This window comes from Rhinolophus sinicus, linkage group LG06 (assembly GCF_036562045.2).
Source record: "Rhinolophus sinicus isolate RSC01 linkage group LG06, ASM3656204v1, whole genome shotgun sequence".
NCBI classification, from domain to species: domain Eukaryota; kingdom Metazoa; phylum Chordata; class Mammalia; order Chiroptera; family Rhinolophidae; genus Rhinolophus; species Rhinolophus sinicus.
The window spans coordinates 91950322-91968110 of NC_133756.1; the positions used below are offsets into that span (position 1 = coordinate 91950322).

The following is a 17789-nucleotide window of genomic DNA, read 5'->3' on the forward strand; positions in this document are numbered from 1 at the left end:
AAGAAATCCTGTAATAAATAAGAAGTACACTCGGTGAGGAAGAAAATGTACAAAATAATCACAGTTCTTGGTCTAAACCACAGTTTCCTAAACAAAACACCCTTCATCTAAATGGCCATAAGAATAGCATTGTTTGTTCAATGTTCCGTACATTTCATGCACTTTCTAAAATGACACTTAAAAAAATTTTCATTGCTCTACTGAAGTTCCCAATCAGGGGCTCTGGCCATCAGTCGGAAATTAACTTATCAATTGGCCTTGTAGATGGGACCCTGTCTGTAATGAGCTTTCTATTAGAAAGAGGACTTAATACATGAACTGGAAAGGGGAAATCACACGAAGAAACCACTCATGGGCCTCTAGAAAAACAAGAGCATGTTCTTCCCATTGAGCAGCCTCAAGGCAGTGCCAAGTGCCCAGGCAGTGTGAGCCCAGTGGTCTTGTCCGTAATTCTTTATCTGAAGAGATCACACTACCTTTGAAAAGCAGAGAGTATAAATATATCCTGGATCACTACTATTCTAAATTCTATTGCAAAGGGCACTGTTTCTACATTCCAGGGAAATTATATCTGACGGATTAGCGAGCAACAGCCTACTGTGGGATAACTTAAAATCTAATTAATGGCTTATCCTTTTCCTTTCAAAGAAAAGGAGGCACAGGTTTCTATTAATTAATTAATGGCATCACTATCTAACTAAAAATTTGATATTTAAATACATACATTTTACAAGATTTATTTTTAAAAATCAGATTTTTTTTGCTACTTGGATAACACTTTCATTGATTATTTATAAAGGAAGCAGCAAACACATTGCACTTTAACATTTCAAAAGTACTTAAATGTAATCTCAAACATACTCTAATTTTAAATAAAAATTTTTTTAAAGAGCCCAAATTAAATAAATCTATAAATAAAAGAAAGTCATCAACCATAATAGGCCTCAAAATCTTCTATAGGGATAAGGAGTGGATCTGTTACTATTATAAATATACTACATAACATAATTTATACATATATATGAACCAGGTAAGAGGATATTCTCAGTACTATGGATAAATTAATTTCTGTTGAATTAAAGACCTAGAACTGTTGAAGGAAAGAGATTTTAAATGCATTGGGGGAAAAATTAAAAGCAATCATTGAAAGATACTTTATTCCTTCACTGAGCTGAACAAACACAAAATGAGAAGACAGGCTGCACAGTACAGAGGAAAAAGTGTGGGGATTAAGGCAGAAGGAAAAAGCAAATATGAGTTAAAAACTTAATTTCACTGCAGCCACATGCCATCCCTGTCAACAAGGAACTTACAGTCTAATAAGGAAAATGACAATAAAAACAAACAAAAGGAAAATGAGTGTGATGTTTCTATAAGAATTGCTTAGAGTGCTAGTGAACCAGAGGAGAAAAAATACCTTCCTCTGAGATTGGACAGTAAAGTCAACTCTTGATTATCCTGACGAGAAGGCAAGAATAACAGGAAAATTAACATGCTTTACTCACTTCACAACAAATGTGAAAAATATGAGGTCTGACAATTAAATTCGCGAACTTGCTTTCAAAGATGTTGCTAACCTTTCTTGATATCAGAGGGATTATTCATTATGAATTTGTATCAAGTGGACAAACAGTTAACCACGTTTATTATTGTAAGTACATGAAAAGGATGCATGAAAAAGTTAGACGACCTGAACTTTTCACCAACAATTCATGGCTCTTGCATTACAACAATGCAGCAGCTCACAGGACACTGTCTGTGAGGGAGTTTTTAGCCAGTAAACAAATAACTGTATTGGAACACTCTCCCTACTCACCTGATCTGGCCCCCAGTGACTTCTTTTTTTACCCAAAGATAAAGGAAATATTGAGAGGAAGACATTTTGATGACATTCAGGACATCAAGGGTAATATGATGACAGCTCTGATGCCCATTCCAGAAAGAGTTCCAAAATTACTTTGAAGGATGGACTAGGCGCTGGCATTGGTGCATAGTTTCCCAAGAGGAGTACCTCAAATGTGACTGTGGTGATATTCAGCAATGAGGTATGTAGCACTTTTTCTAGCATGAATTCGGGAACTTAATTGTCCGACCTTGTACAATAGTTAAATGAATGAAATTCAAACCAACATTTATTGAGTGTCAGGGCTTTCATTTATCTCATGCACTATAGGAGGGGCTTAATGAACAGTGCTGTGGCTAAAGGGCAGGCCCTGAAAAGCTGAAGGAAAACCAAGGGGTAGGAGAGGTGGGGTGCTGATAATTGAGCTCTAAATGTATCTCTGATGGCAGTTTGATGGCAACGGTCAGACTCTGGTGAGGTCATCTACAGGATATTGCCTAGAAAATTAATCAAGTTAACATATTTCAATAAGAGTATGAAAAGTTCTTCTAACTGCTTGGAAGAAAATAAGTTAAAATATATGTATGTATAGATATATGTGTATTTGTGTATATACAATGTGTGTACATATACATACATATGTGTATATACATGTATACTTATGAGCGTATATAAATACATGGTGTGTGTGTGTGTGTGTGTGTGTGTGTGTCCTGAAAAACAGAAAACTATGGCTAAACATACCAGTCTATAGTGAGAATGGTGTTTGGATGTGCTTGTCATAACCCTTTTTTGGGATTTAGCTTCCACATCGCATGAGTTCAGCAAATGCCTCAAGTAATGCTAACCAATTTCTGGCACAACTACATGACCTGCACCTTCTGCCCCTCAAAAGCCATGAAAATTGGTGGGTGCTGAATGGAAATACTGCCTAACTAAAAAGGAAGTGTCTGGAAGTCTGACTTCAAACCTAGTGTCAATATGTTGCTGTGAGCTGTGTGACTTTGGACAAGCTACTTTGCTTTTTTGGGCCTCTATCTTCTCATTTGTAAGGTAAAGGGAATGGACTAGATTTCTAGCTGTAAGTGAAGGCTGGATATGTGTCGCAAGGGAAAAAGATTTTTCATCTGACTCTCTCTTCTTTTTAAGGACCACATCAGATTTCTGTCACCATGCTTCTGGGCTGTTTTATGCCATGCTTACAAAGGTGTCCAAGAACTACGCCCAACTTTATCTTTACAACTTACGTTCTACTCAAGTAAACAGGCTCTACAGCCAACAAATTTGGACCACTTGCTGCCTGTGGCAGCTGATCACAATTTCTCAGGCTTTGTTCACAGCATCTTCTCCACCTCACACACCCTCTATCCTTATGTAAAAATATTAATATTCTAGTCCTCCCTTTCTCTCAACATCACCTGAGCGAAGCCTTCCCTGAACATTCCTGTCACAAAATGCCTGCAGCATGTGACAGATCACATTTCTTTTTTATCTTAGTTATGTATGTGTATGCCTCATCTTCTTACCAGGTGGTATGTTACTTTGGAGCAGAGACCACCTCATATTCACTTTTGCCTCACAGTAGATGCACACTGAGGGGTTAATACAAAGCAGAAATCATCAGAAATAGCTTTGAAGTCAGCTAGGCCTGCACTCAAATATCTACGTGCCCTTGGGTGAGCTACATAACTTTGCTAAGACTTCTTGCCCTGCACTGTGAAATGGGTTATTAATTCCTACTTTATTGCTATTGTTATTAATAGAAAATAGTAATTTAAAATGTGGTATAGTACAATTGTTAGCAATACATGCTTACTAAATGAGTCAGTGGACCAAGATATTAATCAAGTGTGAGTGACTTATAAAACCCAATGTACAGATATTTTTGATTATTGGAAGTTTTCATTTACCTAATTATAGTAGTAAAATACTTTATAGCCAGAACTTGGGTTCAAGTCTGCTGTATTGCTCTAAGTGTCTCTCGTAGAGGTTTAAATTTGGCAGATGGCTTTCCTTTCCTCTGTTCTGCCTCAGGAAGAAAAATTGCAGTGAAATCCATGGCCAAGAAACTGAAATCTTGAGGCGGGGATAGTTGGAAGCAATTATTTACATGGGGTGACTTAAAAGATTCCCTGTATTAGAAATTTTCAAAATTAACAATGTCTGATGACTTTAAAATATTATCTTAACAACTAAATCCTAGCAAGGGAAAATATCTTCAGTATAAGTCTTAGCCCCTCTCTATCATATACATCAATTGAATTAAAATTAATACAATATATTATACAAACTAAACCCTATGTTTCAGTTTTATTTGGGGCTCAGAAAGTGCTCCATCTTTTTCTGATCACATATAGGCACACTTTCTTCTCTACTTAAATCTTTGCTTTCTTTTAATGCAGACCATGGCTAAAGTCATACTGGGTGACTATGGTGTACTTACCTGATATCCAATATCTGTTCTCATTGTAAAATACACCCTTCAGTTGGGTGTACTAATTCTGCAGCATTTATTTCTAATGTCCCATGTAATTTTTAAAAAATAAACATTGAATATTTTCTCTACTCCTTTATACTCTGAGTAGTTACACCATTAATATATTTGATGGTAGCAGTGAGCTGGAGAGAGCAGAGTGTGGATTCTGTGTATCTTAAATGTGGATTGAGACGCATTTTTCCCCACAACCTGGATTCTTTAAGATTAACCTCATTTCTTCTGGGGCTGTACAGGAAGCATTTCATTCTAGAGCAACTCAGAAGTTGAGAGAGTAATCACTCTGTGGGCTTTTAAATAATAATGAATTTTTCTCAGTGAAAGCCAACTCCTTATTCTACATAATCTATTTGCTGAGCTCAGGAATTAACACCTGATTTATTCAGGCTATATTTATACAACCTTTTCTTTGGTTCAAATAAAATAATTGCCCAAATTGTCCAACATCTGTGGGAATGGACTACAGAGAAAAAAGGCAATTTAAATGATCTGATAGAGCTTGTAATGCAGGATTATTACTCCTTGTCCTCTTAGTCTTCCAAATTCTACAAACATTAACATATAATGAATACAGATTCATTATAACTTAGTTAAAAGCATTACAAACAAAAATTAAAGCCAAAAGCAATAATCACTACAGAGGAGAAATGATCAAGTTTCCTTTTATAATCAAAACTAATAGTCAATGAAGATCCTCAAGTTTCTTTCTTGATGTGTAATCTATTATCCTAGCCTCAGTTGCACATAAATAATCGATGTCAAATAATATTCATGAAATATTTATGCCAAGTTAAAAGAGAAAAGTTCATATCAGAACACATAACTGATAGGGGCATGCTGGTTCCATTATCCTTGGTACTACTCTGTGTGAAATTACAGTGGTAGATTTCCACCATATAAATTAATTCTAAAATGTTATAATTTCTACTGAACACAGTACTGCATCTATTCAATTTAGAAAAAAAACCTAACAGAAATAAATGTTACAATTTCTCCTAAAATGGCTGGGTGTGAGGCTGCTCCAGGTTTTCTAAAACAAGTAAGACACTGAAGAAATTCAGTAGCGTAAGTTCCGCACAGACCTGACCACTACCATCTCCCCTTTCACAAAAGGAGCTCCTGACTTCTAAGCTTCATCTAACACTAAAGCTTTTTGGTATATGGTTCTACAGCTAAAAGACACCACATCTATATTCAGGAAGGATTCATAAATACCAGTTTTTCATGAATGTGTGAACAGATGGGTTTGTTACCATGGCAACCAAAACATATCGGATCAAATACTTTGCTGGCAAATGTTCTAGTGATACTTCAAATAATATCCTTTTACTCAGCTGAGATAAACAGGTTGAGGGGTATGCCTGTAAATGCCAATGTCTGTAAACAGTTTAATAGTGACCTCCTGGAAGGTAAGATCCAGTAAACACCAGTAGCTGCATCAAAACATTGTGGATCCCACACAAACTGACCCAGGTGCTCCAGAAACAATGGTGCAATCAAAACCAGTGGGGAAAGAAAATCTTTAATTGCAGCCACTAAAAGAATTAAATAATTTCCTTAAAAAAGTAAGCTCAGTAATCATTTGCTTAGAGAAAACAAGCCAGAGCAAGGGCCAAGAATGTGTAATAGAGGTAGGCCACCATCTTGAGGAAAAGAAACTCAATATTCTGGAAAGTGTGTTTTATTTTCTAACTTTCAGGGCCAGACTAACTTTATTTTTTCATATTTTAATATGATGTAAAATTTCTTTGAGAATTTTATTTATAGAATGTTGAATGGCAGGCAATACTCTTAAAAATAATTATAATAGGTCCAGCCAAAGGGACCTTTCAAAACAAAACGAGATCATCCCAAAACATACCAACATACATTGTACTCTGTACAGCACAGTCTCAGGGAATCAACAATTAATGCAGATTTCAGGGATATCACTGAGGCAGGAAGAGCAGAGGACTGGAATATATATTTTCACCAAAAAGGAACATTTGAAAATACCTGTATGGATTGGCTAGCCAACTATCATAAAATCTAAATTAAGGGATATTTCAAGTTACTTAATTCAGGAATATGACTGTACACAAATTATATTGATTCCTTGACTACTAATCCTCAAACATCAACTCTAAGGCCAGCAGCATATCACTCTTTAGAGACACATGGCATCAGAATAGTCCAAAGTACTCTCTGTCCCATGCTTTTATGCCCATGCTTTCTTATACTCTCTTGTAATCAACACTTGTAAGTGTTCTCTTTCAGCATCAATATGCACAGAGTTAACAGAGGAACCTTGTGACCAAATAACTTTTAGCAAAATACGCTGTTTTAGGCAATCCTAAGAGACCTGACTATAGGATCACAAATGGTGAACATAAATATCCTAACTGGCAAAGAAGTTTCTCCATGTTAGTGGGTTCATCCAGGGAACCATAAACACGTACCTTAGGAAGTGCTTCATTGTGCCTGTTTTGATTATCCAGATGTTATCCAAACTGTCCTCAAGTAATTGCTTTCAAATTTGTCTTTGTCAAAGCAAGTGTAAGCTGTGGGAAGAAATTAGATATATTTACTATTAGGGGGCTGGAAATCCCAAACCCCAAATTTCTGTTTACCTTAGTACACAGATAATATGTTATATGGCATCCAGAACATTATCAATCAAACTGCCCACACAGCAATGCAATTCAATGGATAGGTATTATAGGTAAAGCTTTTCATTTTGTAATTATACAATTAGCCTTTCATTTTTTAAGTCACTTGCTGGAGAAATTATTCGTTTCATGAACAATCTCTCTAATAGTAAGCTTTTCCCCCTATTTTGGGTATTATTCCTACGTCTGGAAAAACAGTATTCGTAAGAAAAGTAAAAATGAAGAGCCATAAAACTTACTATCCTGACTTCAGTTATCTGATGGTCTTAAATCTGGCAGCCCCAACCTTCCAGAAATACAACTCAAAAAACACTAGAGGGGCACACCCAGGCTGCTTTCAGTGGCTTTGTTGTGTAGACTGCTTGACTTGATTCAAGTTGCAGACTTTCCTATGGTCTCTCAAAGGTTTGTGGAACCCAGACAAGCAGAATCTGGCTTGAGCGTGTCCTGTACCTCTGGCTGAGCAGCCCTAAGCCGGCAATAGTGGCAGCCGGCCTTGGTTTGTGGCTTGGTACGGGTGGCAGCCATGTGCAGATTTCTTTCTGGCTTCTGCTGGGTGGCCTCGGGTGGGGCACAGGTTGTGGCTGAAATAGACCTACAGTGGATCCCCTCCAAGGTGGTCCTGGGGCTGGCGCCCCCATTGGCCAGCTTCAAAATGAGCTGGAGCATCACCCAGACGCCTCCAAGTACGACACACCCAAGCGGCAGACTGGGCAGACACCAGAGTCCTGCTGAGGCAGATCCTACTCTGTATGATCAGCCCCTGCACAACATCTCTTCCACTGTAGTCAAGGCCAGTCCTCACAATCAGTGAGCCCAAGGGTCAGTCCCTCATACTGATGTGCAATTATCAACCAAGTCTCAATTACAAGAGGAGGGCGCACACAACCCACACAAGGGACACACCTGGAGTGCATGGCTCAGGTGACCAGGAAGACTGCGTCACTGAACTCCACAGCACATCTACTACATAAGTCCACTCTACTAAGACCGGAAGACATAGCAGCCCTACCTAATACATAGAAACAAACACAGGAAGGCAGCCAAAATGGGGAGACAAAGAAACATGTCCCAAATAAAAGAACAGAACCAAGCTGCAGAAAAAGAACTAAGCAAAATGGAAATAAGCAATCTATCAGAGACAGAGTTCCAAAACTGAAGAACCATAAAATTAACTATCCTGACTCCCAGTTATCTGATGGTCTTAAATCTGGCAGTCCCAACCTTCCAGAAATACAACTCAAAAAAAGCATTTTAAGAGTGCTCAATGATCTCAGGGAGAACTTCAACAGAGAGATAGGGAGCATAAAAATGGAGATGGAAACTATAAAGAAGAAACAGTCAGAAATAAAGGGTACAATAATGGAAATGAATAATATATTACAGGGAATCAGCAGTAGATTAGATGAAGCAGAGGACACAACCAGTGATGTAGAAAGTAAGGTAGCAGAAAACACCCAACCAGAACAGCAAAAAGAAAAAAGAATCCAAAAAATTGAGGAGAGTTTAAGGGCCTCTGGGACAATATCAAGCATACCAATATTTGCATTATAGGAGTAGCAAAAGGAGAAGAGAGAGAGCAAGGAGTTGAAAACCTATTTGAAGAAATAATGACAGAAAACTTTCGTAACCTGGTGAAGGAAATGAACATACAAGCCCAGGAAGCACAGAGAGTCCCAGACAAGATAAACCCAAAGAGGCCAAGACACATCATAATTAAAACACCAAAGGTTAAACACAAAGAGAGAATCTTAAAAGCAGCAAGAGAAAAGCAGTTAGTGATCTACAAAGGAGCCCCCATAAGACTGTCAGCTAATTTCTCAACAGAAAGTTTGCAGGCAAGAAGGGAATGGCAGGAAATATTCCAAGTGATGAAAAGCAATGACATACAACCAAGATTGCTCTGCCTAGCAAGGCTGTCATTTAGAATTGAAGGACAGATAAGGAGCTTCCCAGACAAGAAAAAAACTGAAGGAGTTCATCTCCACCAAACCAGTAGTACAAGGAATCTTAGAGGGACTTCTTTAAGATGGGAGGGGGTTAAGAATCAGTGAAAGGGGAAGGGATTAAGAAGTACAAATTGGTTGTTACACAGTAGTCATGGGGATGTAGGGTATAGCATAAGGAATATAGTCAATAATATTGTAATAACTAGATATGGTGCCAGATATGTACTAGATCTATCAGAGTGATAGATGGGAAAGGGGTTGGGGGCTGGGTGAAAAAGGTGTGGGCATTAAGAAATACAACTGATAGTTAATACAGTATGGGGAATATAATCAACACTGTTGTAAGGATCATGTAAAGTGCCAGATGGGCACTGGACTTATCAGGGGGATCACATCATAGATTGTGTAGATGCCTAACCAATGTGCTGAAGTAGACTAATATTGAATGTCATCTATAACTAAATATATAGGCATATATATTCATGGGATGTGGAGTACAGCATAGGGAAGATAGTCAATGGCAATGTTAATAGCTATATAAGATGTCAGAGGGGTAGTAGCTTGGGGGGGTGGGTTATCACTTTATGAGGGGTTTAAATGTCTATTACGTTGCTTTGTACATTTAAAAAAAAGAAACAAACAAAAACACTAGAAGCAGCTGGTAACATCTTTAAGATAAAAAAAAAAAAAGTTATTAAAGAATCAAGTACTCCAAACAAACGATATGCCCTTGGCCCCACTTTTTGTTTGTTTGTTTGTTTTTCTGTTCTGTGAACAAAAAGTGATATTTTTATATTTGTCTAGCATTTTTCAATTTACAATTTACTTTTACAAAGTCTATAATACCAGGTTATTGGTCTTCTTCCTTCTGATAAGGAGGACACCATAAGCTGCCTACAAAGCAGGGATGAAACAGACTAGAGAAGAGAGAGGCTGGAAATAGCAAAGAGAAGTTGCCTCAGGAGAGAAGAGACAAATGGAACACCAGCATCCATGGTGACATGAGGAACTGAGTGTATGGACAAATAGCTGAGGGCAGAGACACAACTACCAACTAGAAAGGCCCAGAAATGTGGGCAACTCAGCCCAAATAAAAACCAATCTTTTCTTTAACACATATTTGTTTCTGTAAATATTCCATGAATGCTTGAAAAAAGAGTCTACATATCAATTTAAGATGGTAGTTGCTTCTAGGAAGAGAGAGAGGGGTTTAGGATTGGGAGAGGGGAACATGGCCTTCAACTTCGTGTTTTATTTCTTAAAATATATCTAAAGCAAAATAAAGGGAAAAATGTTTGTTCATTTTTGGTAGTAGGAATATATATATTATTCTTGATACATTTGGAGCTTTTAACAATGAATCCCAATTTTAACTGAGAAGTGTTAGTGTCCATCCACAGCCCAGGTTATGGTTTCTGAAACATTCACACATATCAGGAACCAGGGATCCTTGGAGAAATGGCTGATTTTAGGGCTGGGGCAGGGAAGATATATGGTGAGCCTGAAGTGTCTTGTTGTGTTAAAAAGTAAGGAAGGGTTCAAAAGACAAACAGTGAAGGATATGTCAAGTAAGCACAAGAGCCAGCTGAAAAGGCTCCTTAATGGCCCAAACTGGAACAGTTTGAGTAACAAAATAAAGTAGTATAAATAACTCAAAGGATAAAATAAGTGTCCATGCCTCCATACTGATATAAATGGCTGAATAAATAAATGGAGAATATATAAATCTCCTGTACAAAAGAATTCCAAATAATTTATGTAGCTACTCTGCCCTCAAGGAGGTGGAGCATAATTCTTAACCCCTTAAATGGAGTCTGGACATAGTGACTTCTTGAATCCAGTATGGAAGGCGGACGGCGGGGGGGCGGGGGGGAGGGGCATAACTTTACAGTAAAGAAACCTAACAAACACTGTCTCAACTAGGTGATCAAGGTTAACATTACAGTGATAGTTCATAGTGAGAGTTTGTATTCATGCTACGCTGTGATGAAAATGGCATTTTATTTTTGTGGTTTTCCTCCTCCAAACCCATTACCCTAGTCTAGTCATGATGAAAACATCAGAGAAACTCCTAGTGAGGGTCATTCCACAAAATTCCTAACCAGTACTCCTCAAAAAATCTCAAGATCATAAAAAACAAGAAAGAAAGTATGAGAAACTGTCACAGCCAACAGTTGCCTGGGAAGATATGACTACTAAATGTAATGTGATATCCTCGATGGGATCCTGGTACAGAAAAAGGACATTAGATAAAAACTAAGGCCGTCTGAATAAGCATCAATTTTAGTTAATTAGGTATCGATATTGGTCCATTAGTTGTGACAAATGTATCATATTAACATAAGATGTTAACAACAGGGAAAATAGGATGCCAACAGAAGGACACTCTGTACTATCTTTGTTAACTTTTCTGTAAATCTAAAACTACTGTAAAATTAAAATTTCATTACAATATGTTAATGCCTACTGTGCTCTAGAGACAAAGTAAGGCATTACAGGTACAGGGTGAATAAGAGGCACATGGGTTCCATCCTTCAGATCTAATAGTCTTGAGGGAGGAGAGGAGAGAAGATGATACAGAGAAACAAATAGGTACTTAACCACAGTTTTAAAAGTGGGAATGGGTGCTGTGACAGTGAGTATCAGAGATGCTTATCTTAGATGTAGGGGTCAGGGGTTTTTCCAGACAGCACATGCAAAGTCGTAGCAAGAGGATACACAATATGTGGAGGGGGAAATGCTGAACACGGCCTAGTGACCTGGTGCTTAGTAAGAGGGACCAGTAAAAACAGGGATAGCAAGACATGGAAAAGCAAGAAAGGTCAGATCATCGAAGATTTTGTAAGCAATATTAAAGAAGTTTGAACTTTATCTCATGAACAATGAGGAACCACTGAAAGTTTTTAAACTGAGATGTGACATGATCTGATTTATAGCTTTAAAAATTTGATTTAAAAATCTGATTTTAGTATGGAAAATAAATTAGATTATGGTGAAATTATATGTAGGGACACCATTTAGAAGTTGTTACAATAATCCAGGCAAACATAATAATGGCAGGATACGGTAATGGGCAGAGACAGAGTGTGATGGATTTCAGAGATATTTGGATGGTAAAAATCAATAGGGCTTTTGTTAATTGATTGATTGGGGGTTTAGTGAAGGAAAAGGAGAGGTTGAAATTATGCCCATGTTTATGGCTGGCCAAGTGGATAGACAATAGCATCTTTTACTAAGATACAGAATTCTAGAGATGTAGATTTAGGGGTCTGAGTGTATTTGAGGTCTTGGGGGCATTTTGAGTTTGCAGGGTGAAGTGGTAGCCTGGATTACATGGATCCAAAGGTTAGGAGAGAAATCCCAGTTGGAGACAAAGCTCTGAGCTTCATTAGCATATAGATAGTAGTTAAAACCATAGCCCAGAAGAAACTACTAAATAAGTAGCATACATAGTGCTGTTGTTCATAACAGCACTTCTTTGTTTTAGGATCATATTAAGTTAGAATTGTCTTACCACTAAGGCACTAAAGAATGGAATGTATTTCATAAAAGATTTTATCAAAATTAAAAACAAATCATTCTTAAATGGTTTAAGGTCAGTTAGCTAGAAAACGGGCTTACCTAAAACAAAGAAACAAAAAAACCTTATTTCATAATTATGTAGGATAAATAAAGTAATATGATACTTCAGCTTCCATAGGAGTTCTTGAGTCTATCTGTTCAAAAGACTTCTTGAATATTTATGTGCCCAGCATTGTGCTGAGTAATGGGACATACTTTAATACTGCGAGGGAGCCTTGCTATTTAAGGGAACATTGGGCAAACATGGCAGAGAGTGCACATGGTGGTTAAGAACACAAGCTTTGGAGACAGAGTTCACATCAGGGATCTACCACTAGTCAAGTGGCTTTACACAAGCTGCTTCATCTCGCTAGGGTTCCATTTATATGGTGAGTACTGTAATTATAACCACTTTGTAGGGTGGTTCTAAGGACTGGATGAATGAAAGCATGTAAGATGCTTAGCACAGCTACAGGTATGTAATATGCATTCAATGAGTATATCCTCCTCTAAAGTAAAAGACCATTTTGCTAAGTGAAGAATCACTTAGGAGACTGTTAAAATAAATTCTGGCAAGTTGTGACTTGAACTGGGACAGTGACAGTGGTGATGGAGAGAAGTGAACAGAGTTGGACAACATTTGGAGAGGAGTATCACTTGGACATACTGATTGAATGGGAAAAGCGAAGGGAAGGAAAATAACAATTAGTTCTAATTATCTGTTCCCCCCTCCTACAGGACACAAAGACAACAATTAGTTCTAATTATCTATCCCCCAAAGAGGAAACACCAAAAATGGCTTTGGGTGGTAGAAGAAAGCCTGTGCAAATACTACTTAACTCATTTGCTCACTGGGTATTCATTCAATAACTTCTCTAAATGTTTTCTATATAAAAACAAAAAGTATTAATGCTTTTTATTTTTTTAATCTAGCTTTGTTTCAAAGGAGGCACACTTGTCCTATTTACAGTTAACTAGACAATCTATGTAAAAGACAGGAACATGAAATGAAACATTGTTGGTGTGCAATGTATGGTTCTCTGAGCCATTGTTGATGAGAAATGTCCTTTGAGTTGTTTTTCTCTGCGTGGTGCTAAGCTAATTTACTCTTTTGTGTTAGGCCTCCTTTATAGTCAAAGCAGCATTTCTCAAGTGGCTGGGCAGGGCCTGTGGTAAGGGAAAATCTGAGTTTGCTTCTTGTTTGCACAATGCTCTAACAAAATGGTGGCCCCGATAGACCATTCAAGTATTTTTCACACAGTCTGTTGAATTTAACTTGATTAAATGTAAGTTACTTGTCTTGTTTATACCTGTCTCACTAATTTTAAAATATAGATACAAACTTTTTGTTTAATTCAGATTTATTGAGGTATTTTTTAATATAAAGTTTACCTTTTTTTGGTCAGACATTAACTTTAATGCTACCGTACCTATTTCGCAGAATGCAAGGAGAGTATGCAGACTGCTCTGTGTGCTGTCAGTTCCCGATAATGGCCTCTCTAGAAGGATTTGTAACCACTGTGGACATCAGAATTACCTGCTGTATGTCGAATCTCTCCTATTGTTCTAAAATAATCTGTTTCATGTCTCTTTCCACTCTGGGCTACATGGTCCTCTAGGGCACCAGGGAAGCCCGAGGGCCTGATACAGTGCCTGGTACATTGAGTGCTCAGTTCAGATTTGTTGAAATGAACTCTGCATACGTTTAGAGAAATGAACGTCTGTAAAAGCACGACTCAGTAACAGCACTAATGAAACAAACTGAAAATCTCCCCACTGGAAGAAAAAAAGCACGCAGATGTCTTTTTAAACCAAATTAAGAAATATGTTCATAATCCTGGGTTTCCTGACACTTTCAGTTTATCTGCACTAATTTCTTTCCATGTGTACGGAAGACTGCCCTGACCTATTACAAAGGGAAGGACCAAATGATTGTGTTTGATGGATCAAACACTTCCACAGATCAATTGGCACTTCAGTGTTGAGTATGGGGTTATGTGTCCCTGGTACTTCTTCTTTTACAGCTGGGAGAAAAATGGCAGCAGAGAGTGGTTTGCTACTTCTGAAAACTCATCCTCTCTCTGGGCATCAAGGAACTAGCTCGCCTCCTTTGAACAAGAAGCCCCCTGCAGCTCTTTGTAAAGTACCACAGAGTGACCCTACCTCTTAGAAGCTGATCTATCTATTGAGCATCTCCAGGAATGAATTAGAGACTCTACTAGAGGGGACAGAACTCCTTTCTTTAAAATCTTAATCTCTACATGAGATTAAAAAAACTACTTTCTATGTAGCCCTTCACATTCTAACTGACTACATCCCCTGTAACAACCAAAGTGCTTGAGGACTCATAATGTTTATGCATAAATAAAACATAACCCATGAAGTAAATACTCTTCCACTCACATAATTTGCCTAATTTGGGATTATCCCACTTTAAAAAAAATGTATAGAACACATTTTTTTTTGGAAAATCTTTTATTACACACTGACTTGACATATCAGTTGAAAGTACAATTGAGAAAGTTTTTTATTTTTCAATTACAGATGACATACAATACTACATTAGTTTTAGGTGTACAGCATAGTGGTTAGACATTTATATAATTTAAGAAGTGATCCCCTGATTAGTCTGGTACCCACCTGACACCATACATAGTTATTACAATATTATTGACTATATTCCCTATGCTGTTCTTTACTTCCCCGTGACTATTTTGTAACTACCAATTTGCACTTGTTAATCACTTCACCTACGTTAAACTAAAAAGTTTCTGCACAGCAAAGGAAACCATCAACAAAATGAAAAGACAACCTCCTGAGTGGGAGAAGATATTTGCCAATGATACAACCAAACAGGGGTTAATATCCAAATTTTATAAAGAACTCATACAACTCAACACCAAAAAAACAAACAATCCAATTAAAAAATGGACAGAAGACCTGAGCAGACATTTCTCCAAAAACGACATACAGATGGCCAATAGGAAAAGATGCTCAACATCACTAATCATAAGAGAAATGCAAATTAGGGCACATTTAAAAATACATTTTAATTTAAAATAGTATGTCGTCTCAGCTTAAGTTCTTGTTAATAACAGCTAATATTTACAAAGTGCTTGTCATGTGCCAGGCAATATTCTATGGGCTTTATTTATAAGACACTTAACAGTCTTCCTATGAAGTAAATAAAAATTATCTCCTATTTATTTATTTATTCATTTATTTATTTTTTATGGTATACACATCTTCATGTTTGATATTGCCAAATTTTTCTCCAAAGTGAGGGTGTTAGTTTACATTCCCATTGGCAGTATACGAATTCCTATTACTATACATCTTCTGTACACTTAATATTGTTGACATATGCACATTCATGTGCTCATGTGTTCACCAATTTCATGATATGGTATTATGTTAATTTGTATTACCACTGCTAATGAGGTTGAGCATCTTCTCATGTGTATAGAGGCCATTCTGATTTTCTGTTCTGTGAATTGCCCTTTTTTTTCTTTTTTCTTTTTTTATCTTTATTAAATTTATTGGGATGACATTGATTAGTAAAATTATATGGGTTTCAAGTGTACAATTCTATAATACATCATCACTTTATTGCATTGCTTATTCACCACCCAGAGTCAGTTCTCCTTCTATCACCATATACTTGACTCCCTTTTCTCTTTTCTACCACCTCCCCTCGCCTTACCCTCCAGTAACCACTAAACTGTTGTCTGTGTCTGTGAGTTTTTGTTTGTTTGTTGCTTTCAGTTTTTATATGCCATATAGAAGTGAAGTCATGGTTCTTGACTTTTTTTGTCTGACTTATTTCGCTTAGCATAAGAATCTCAAGATCCATCCATGTTGTCACAAATGGCACTATTTCATCTTTTCTTATGGCTGAATTATCTCCATTTTATAGTTGAGAAAACAGAGGCACAGAGAAGTTGAGCAAGCTTTCACAGTCACACAGTTAGTATGTGGAAGGGCTGGGATTCAAACCCTCGAAGCCTGTCTTCTAAGGTGGTGTTATTATTTATTCTCCTGTGCTGCCTCTGAAAACCACAGAGGTAGAATTCTGAATTGACACAGAATGAAGAGAATGAATAGTGTATTCAATTTAAACTAAACTGCAGAGCTTGGAATAATCAAGGCCTGGATATATACCTGTACCTCAGAATTTAGCAGTATTCTTCTGGGGGCTAGCTGTAGGACTCTTGAATAACAAGGGTTACTATATCACTGAAAATTAACCTCTTTCCTTTCCCCAAGCAAATGTACTATAGATCTGAAATTTTAACAACCAGAAAATTTTATGGGAAGAAGTTAGTTATATATCAGAGCCCAAAACTGTGGGTTTTATATATTCTTATTGAGGCCATATTTCCAAGGAGATGTGACTCCTTGGCAGTGTAATTCTGAAATAACTAGTAGTAGTAGTAAAAATATTAAGCCCCCTCCATTGTAAATCTAGTGCTCCCTTGGGTTTAGAAAATCCAATGAAATTCAAGGTCCTGGTCTACACTGCTAATTGTGTAGTGATTTCATTCTCCTCAAATTACTCTGAGTCATTATTGGTCAGTGTGATAGGGTCTTCAAATCAGCATTTTCCCTTTTTTCTTTCAGTATACCCCTATATGTTTTAGTTTTCATAACGTATCACACCTTTTCTTTGTAGATAAAAATATTGGCTTACTTTTTTTCCCCAGTAAACATTAAATATATCTAATGGCTGGTAAAATATTTCAAATCTACCTTGGAGACATTTAGTAACTTGAATGACTTTTCTTGAATACACTGGAAAGGCAAATATGTTCCATTTTCCTTTAGATTTCCCTAGTTACCTCTTGTTTTATTGTTTTCTTTTTATGCCACAATACCACAAGGAGAAAAAAAAAATCAATCAATGGTCAACCTCAAAATACAACTTACTGTGATTAAGGATAATCATTAGATGAAAACATGTTTTACTCCCCTGCCCCTGAATCTAGATTTAAAAGAGCAAGTTTGGGCAACAATTTTTAGCAGTAGTGGAAAAAAAAAGTTTCATTTAGCAGTTGGGGCAGGGGTATACACATACAACTTTACTCTGCAGATGACAAATTCAAGATCAGCAATATTGAAATTATTTGCCATTGATTAATCTCCTCAATTTGGACTATTCTTCTCATTTCATGTGAAAGAAGAAAGAAGACAATGTTGAACTAAAAGATCCATAAATAATAATTTTTATAGTTTTCTCCCCTAAAAATCAGATTGATCCAAAGCTGCTTTGGGTGATAAAAGAAATTCTGTGCCTT

General features: G+C 37.0%; 1 protein-coding gene across 4 annotated transcripts in view; it reads right to left on the minus strand.

The window, feature by feature from the left end:
* Nucleotides 1-17789, minus strand: part of ELMOD1 (ELMO domain containing 1) — a 68765-nt gene that overhangs the window by 35244 nt on the left and 15732 nt on the right. For all 4 annotated transcript variants that reach the window (XM_019715712.2, XM_019715711.2, XM_019715710.2 and 1 more), the window contains exon 2: nt 6776-6877. In XM_019715712.2, the coding sequence (XP_019571271.1) occupies nt 6776-6792 (17 nt within the window). In that variant the 5' untranslated portion in view covers nt 6793-6877. The remainder of the gene's footprint in view (nt 1-6775; nt 6878-17789) is intronic.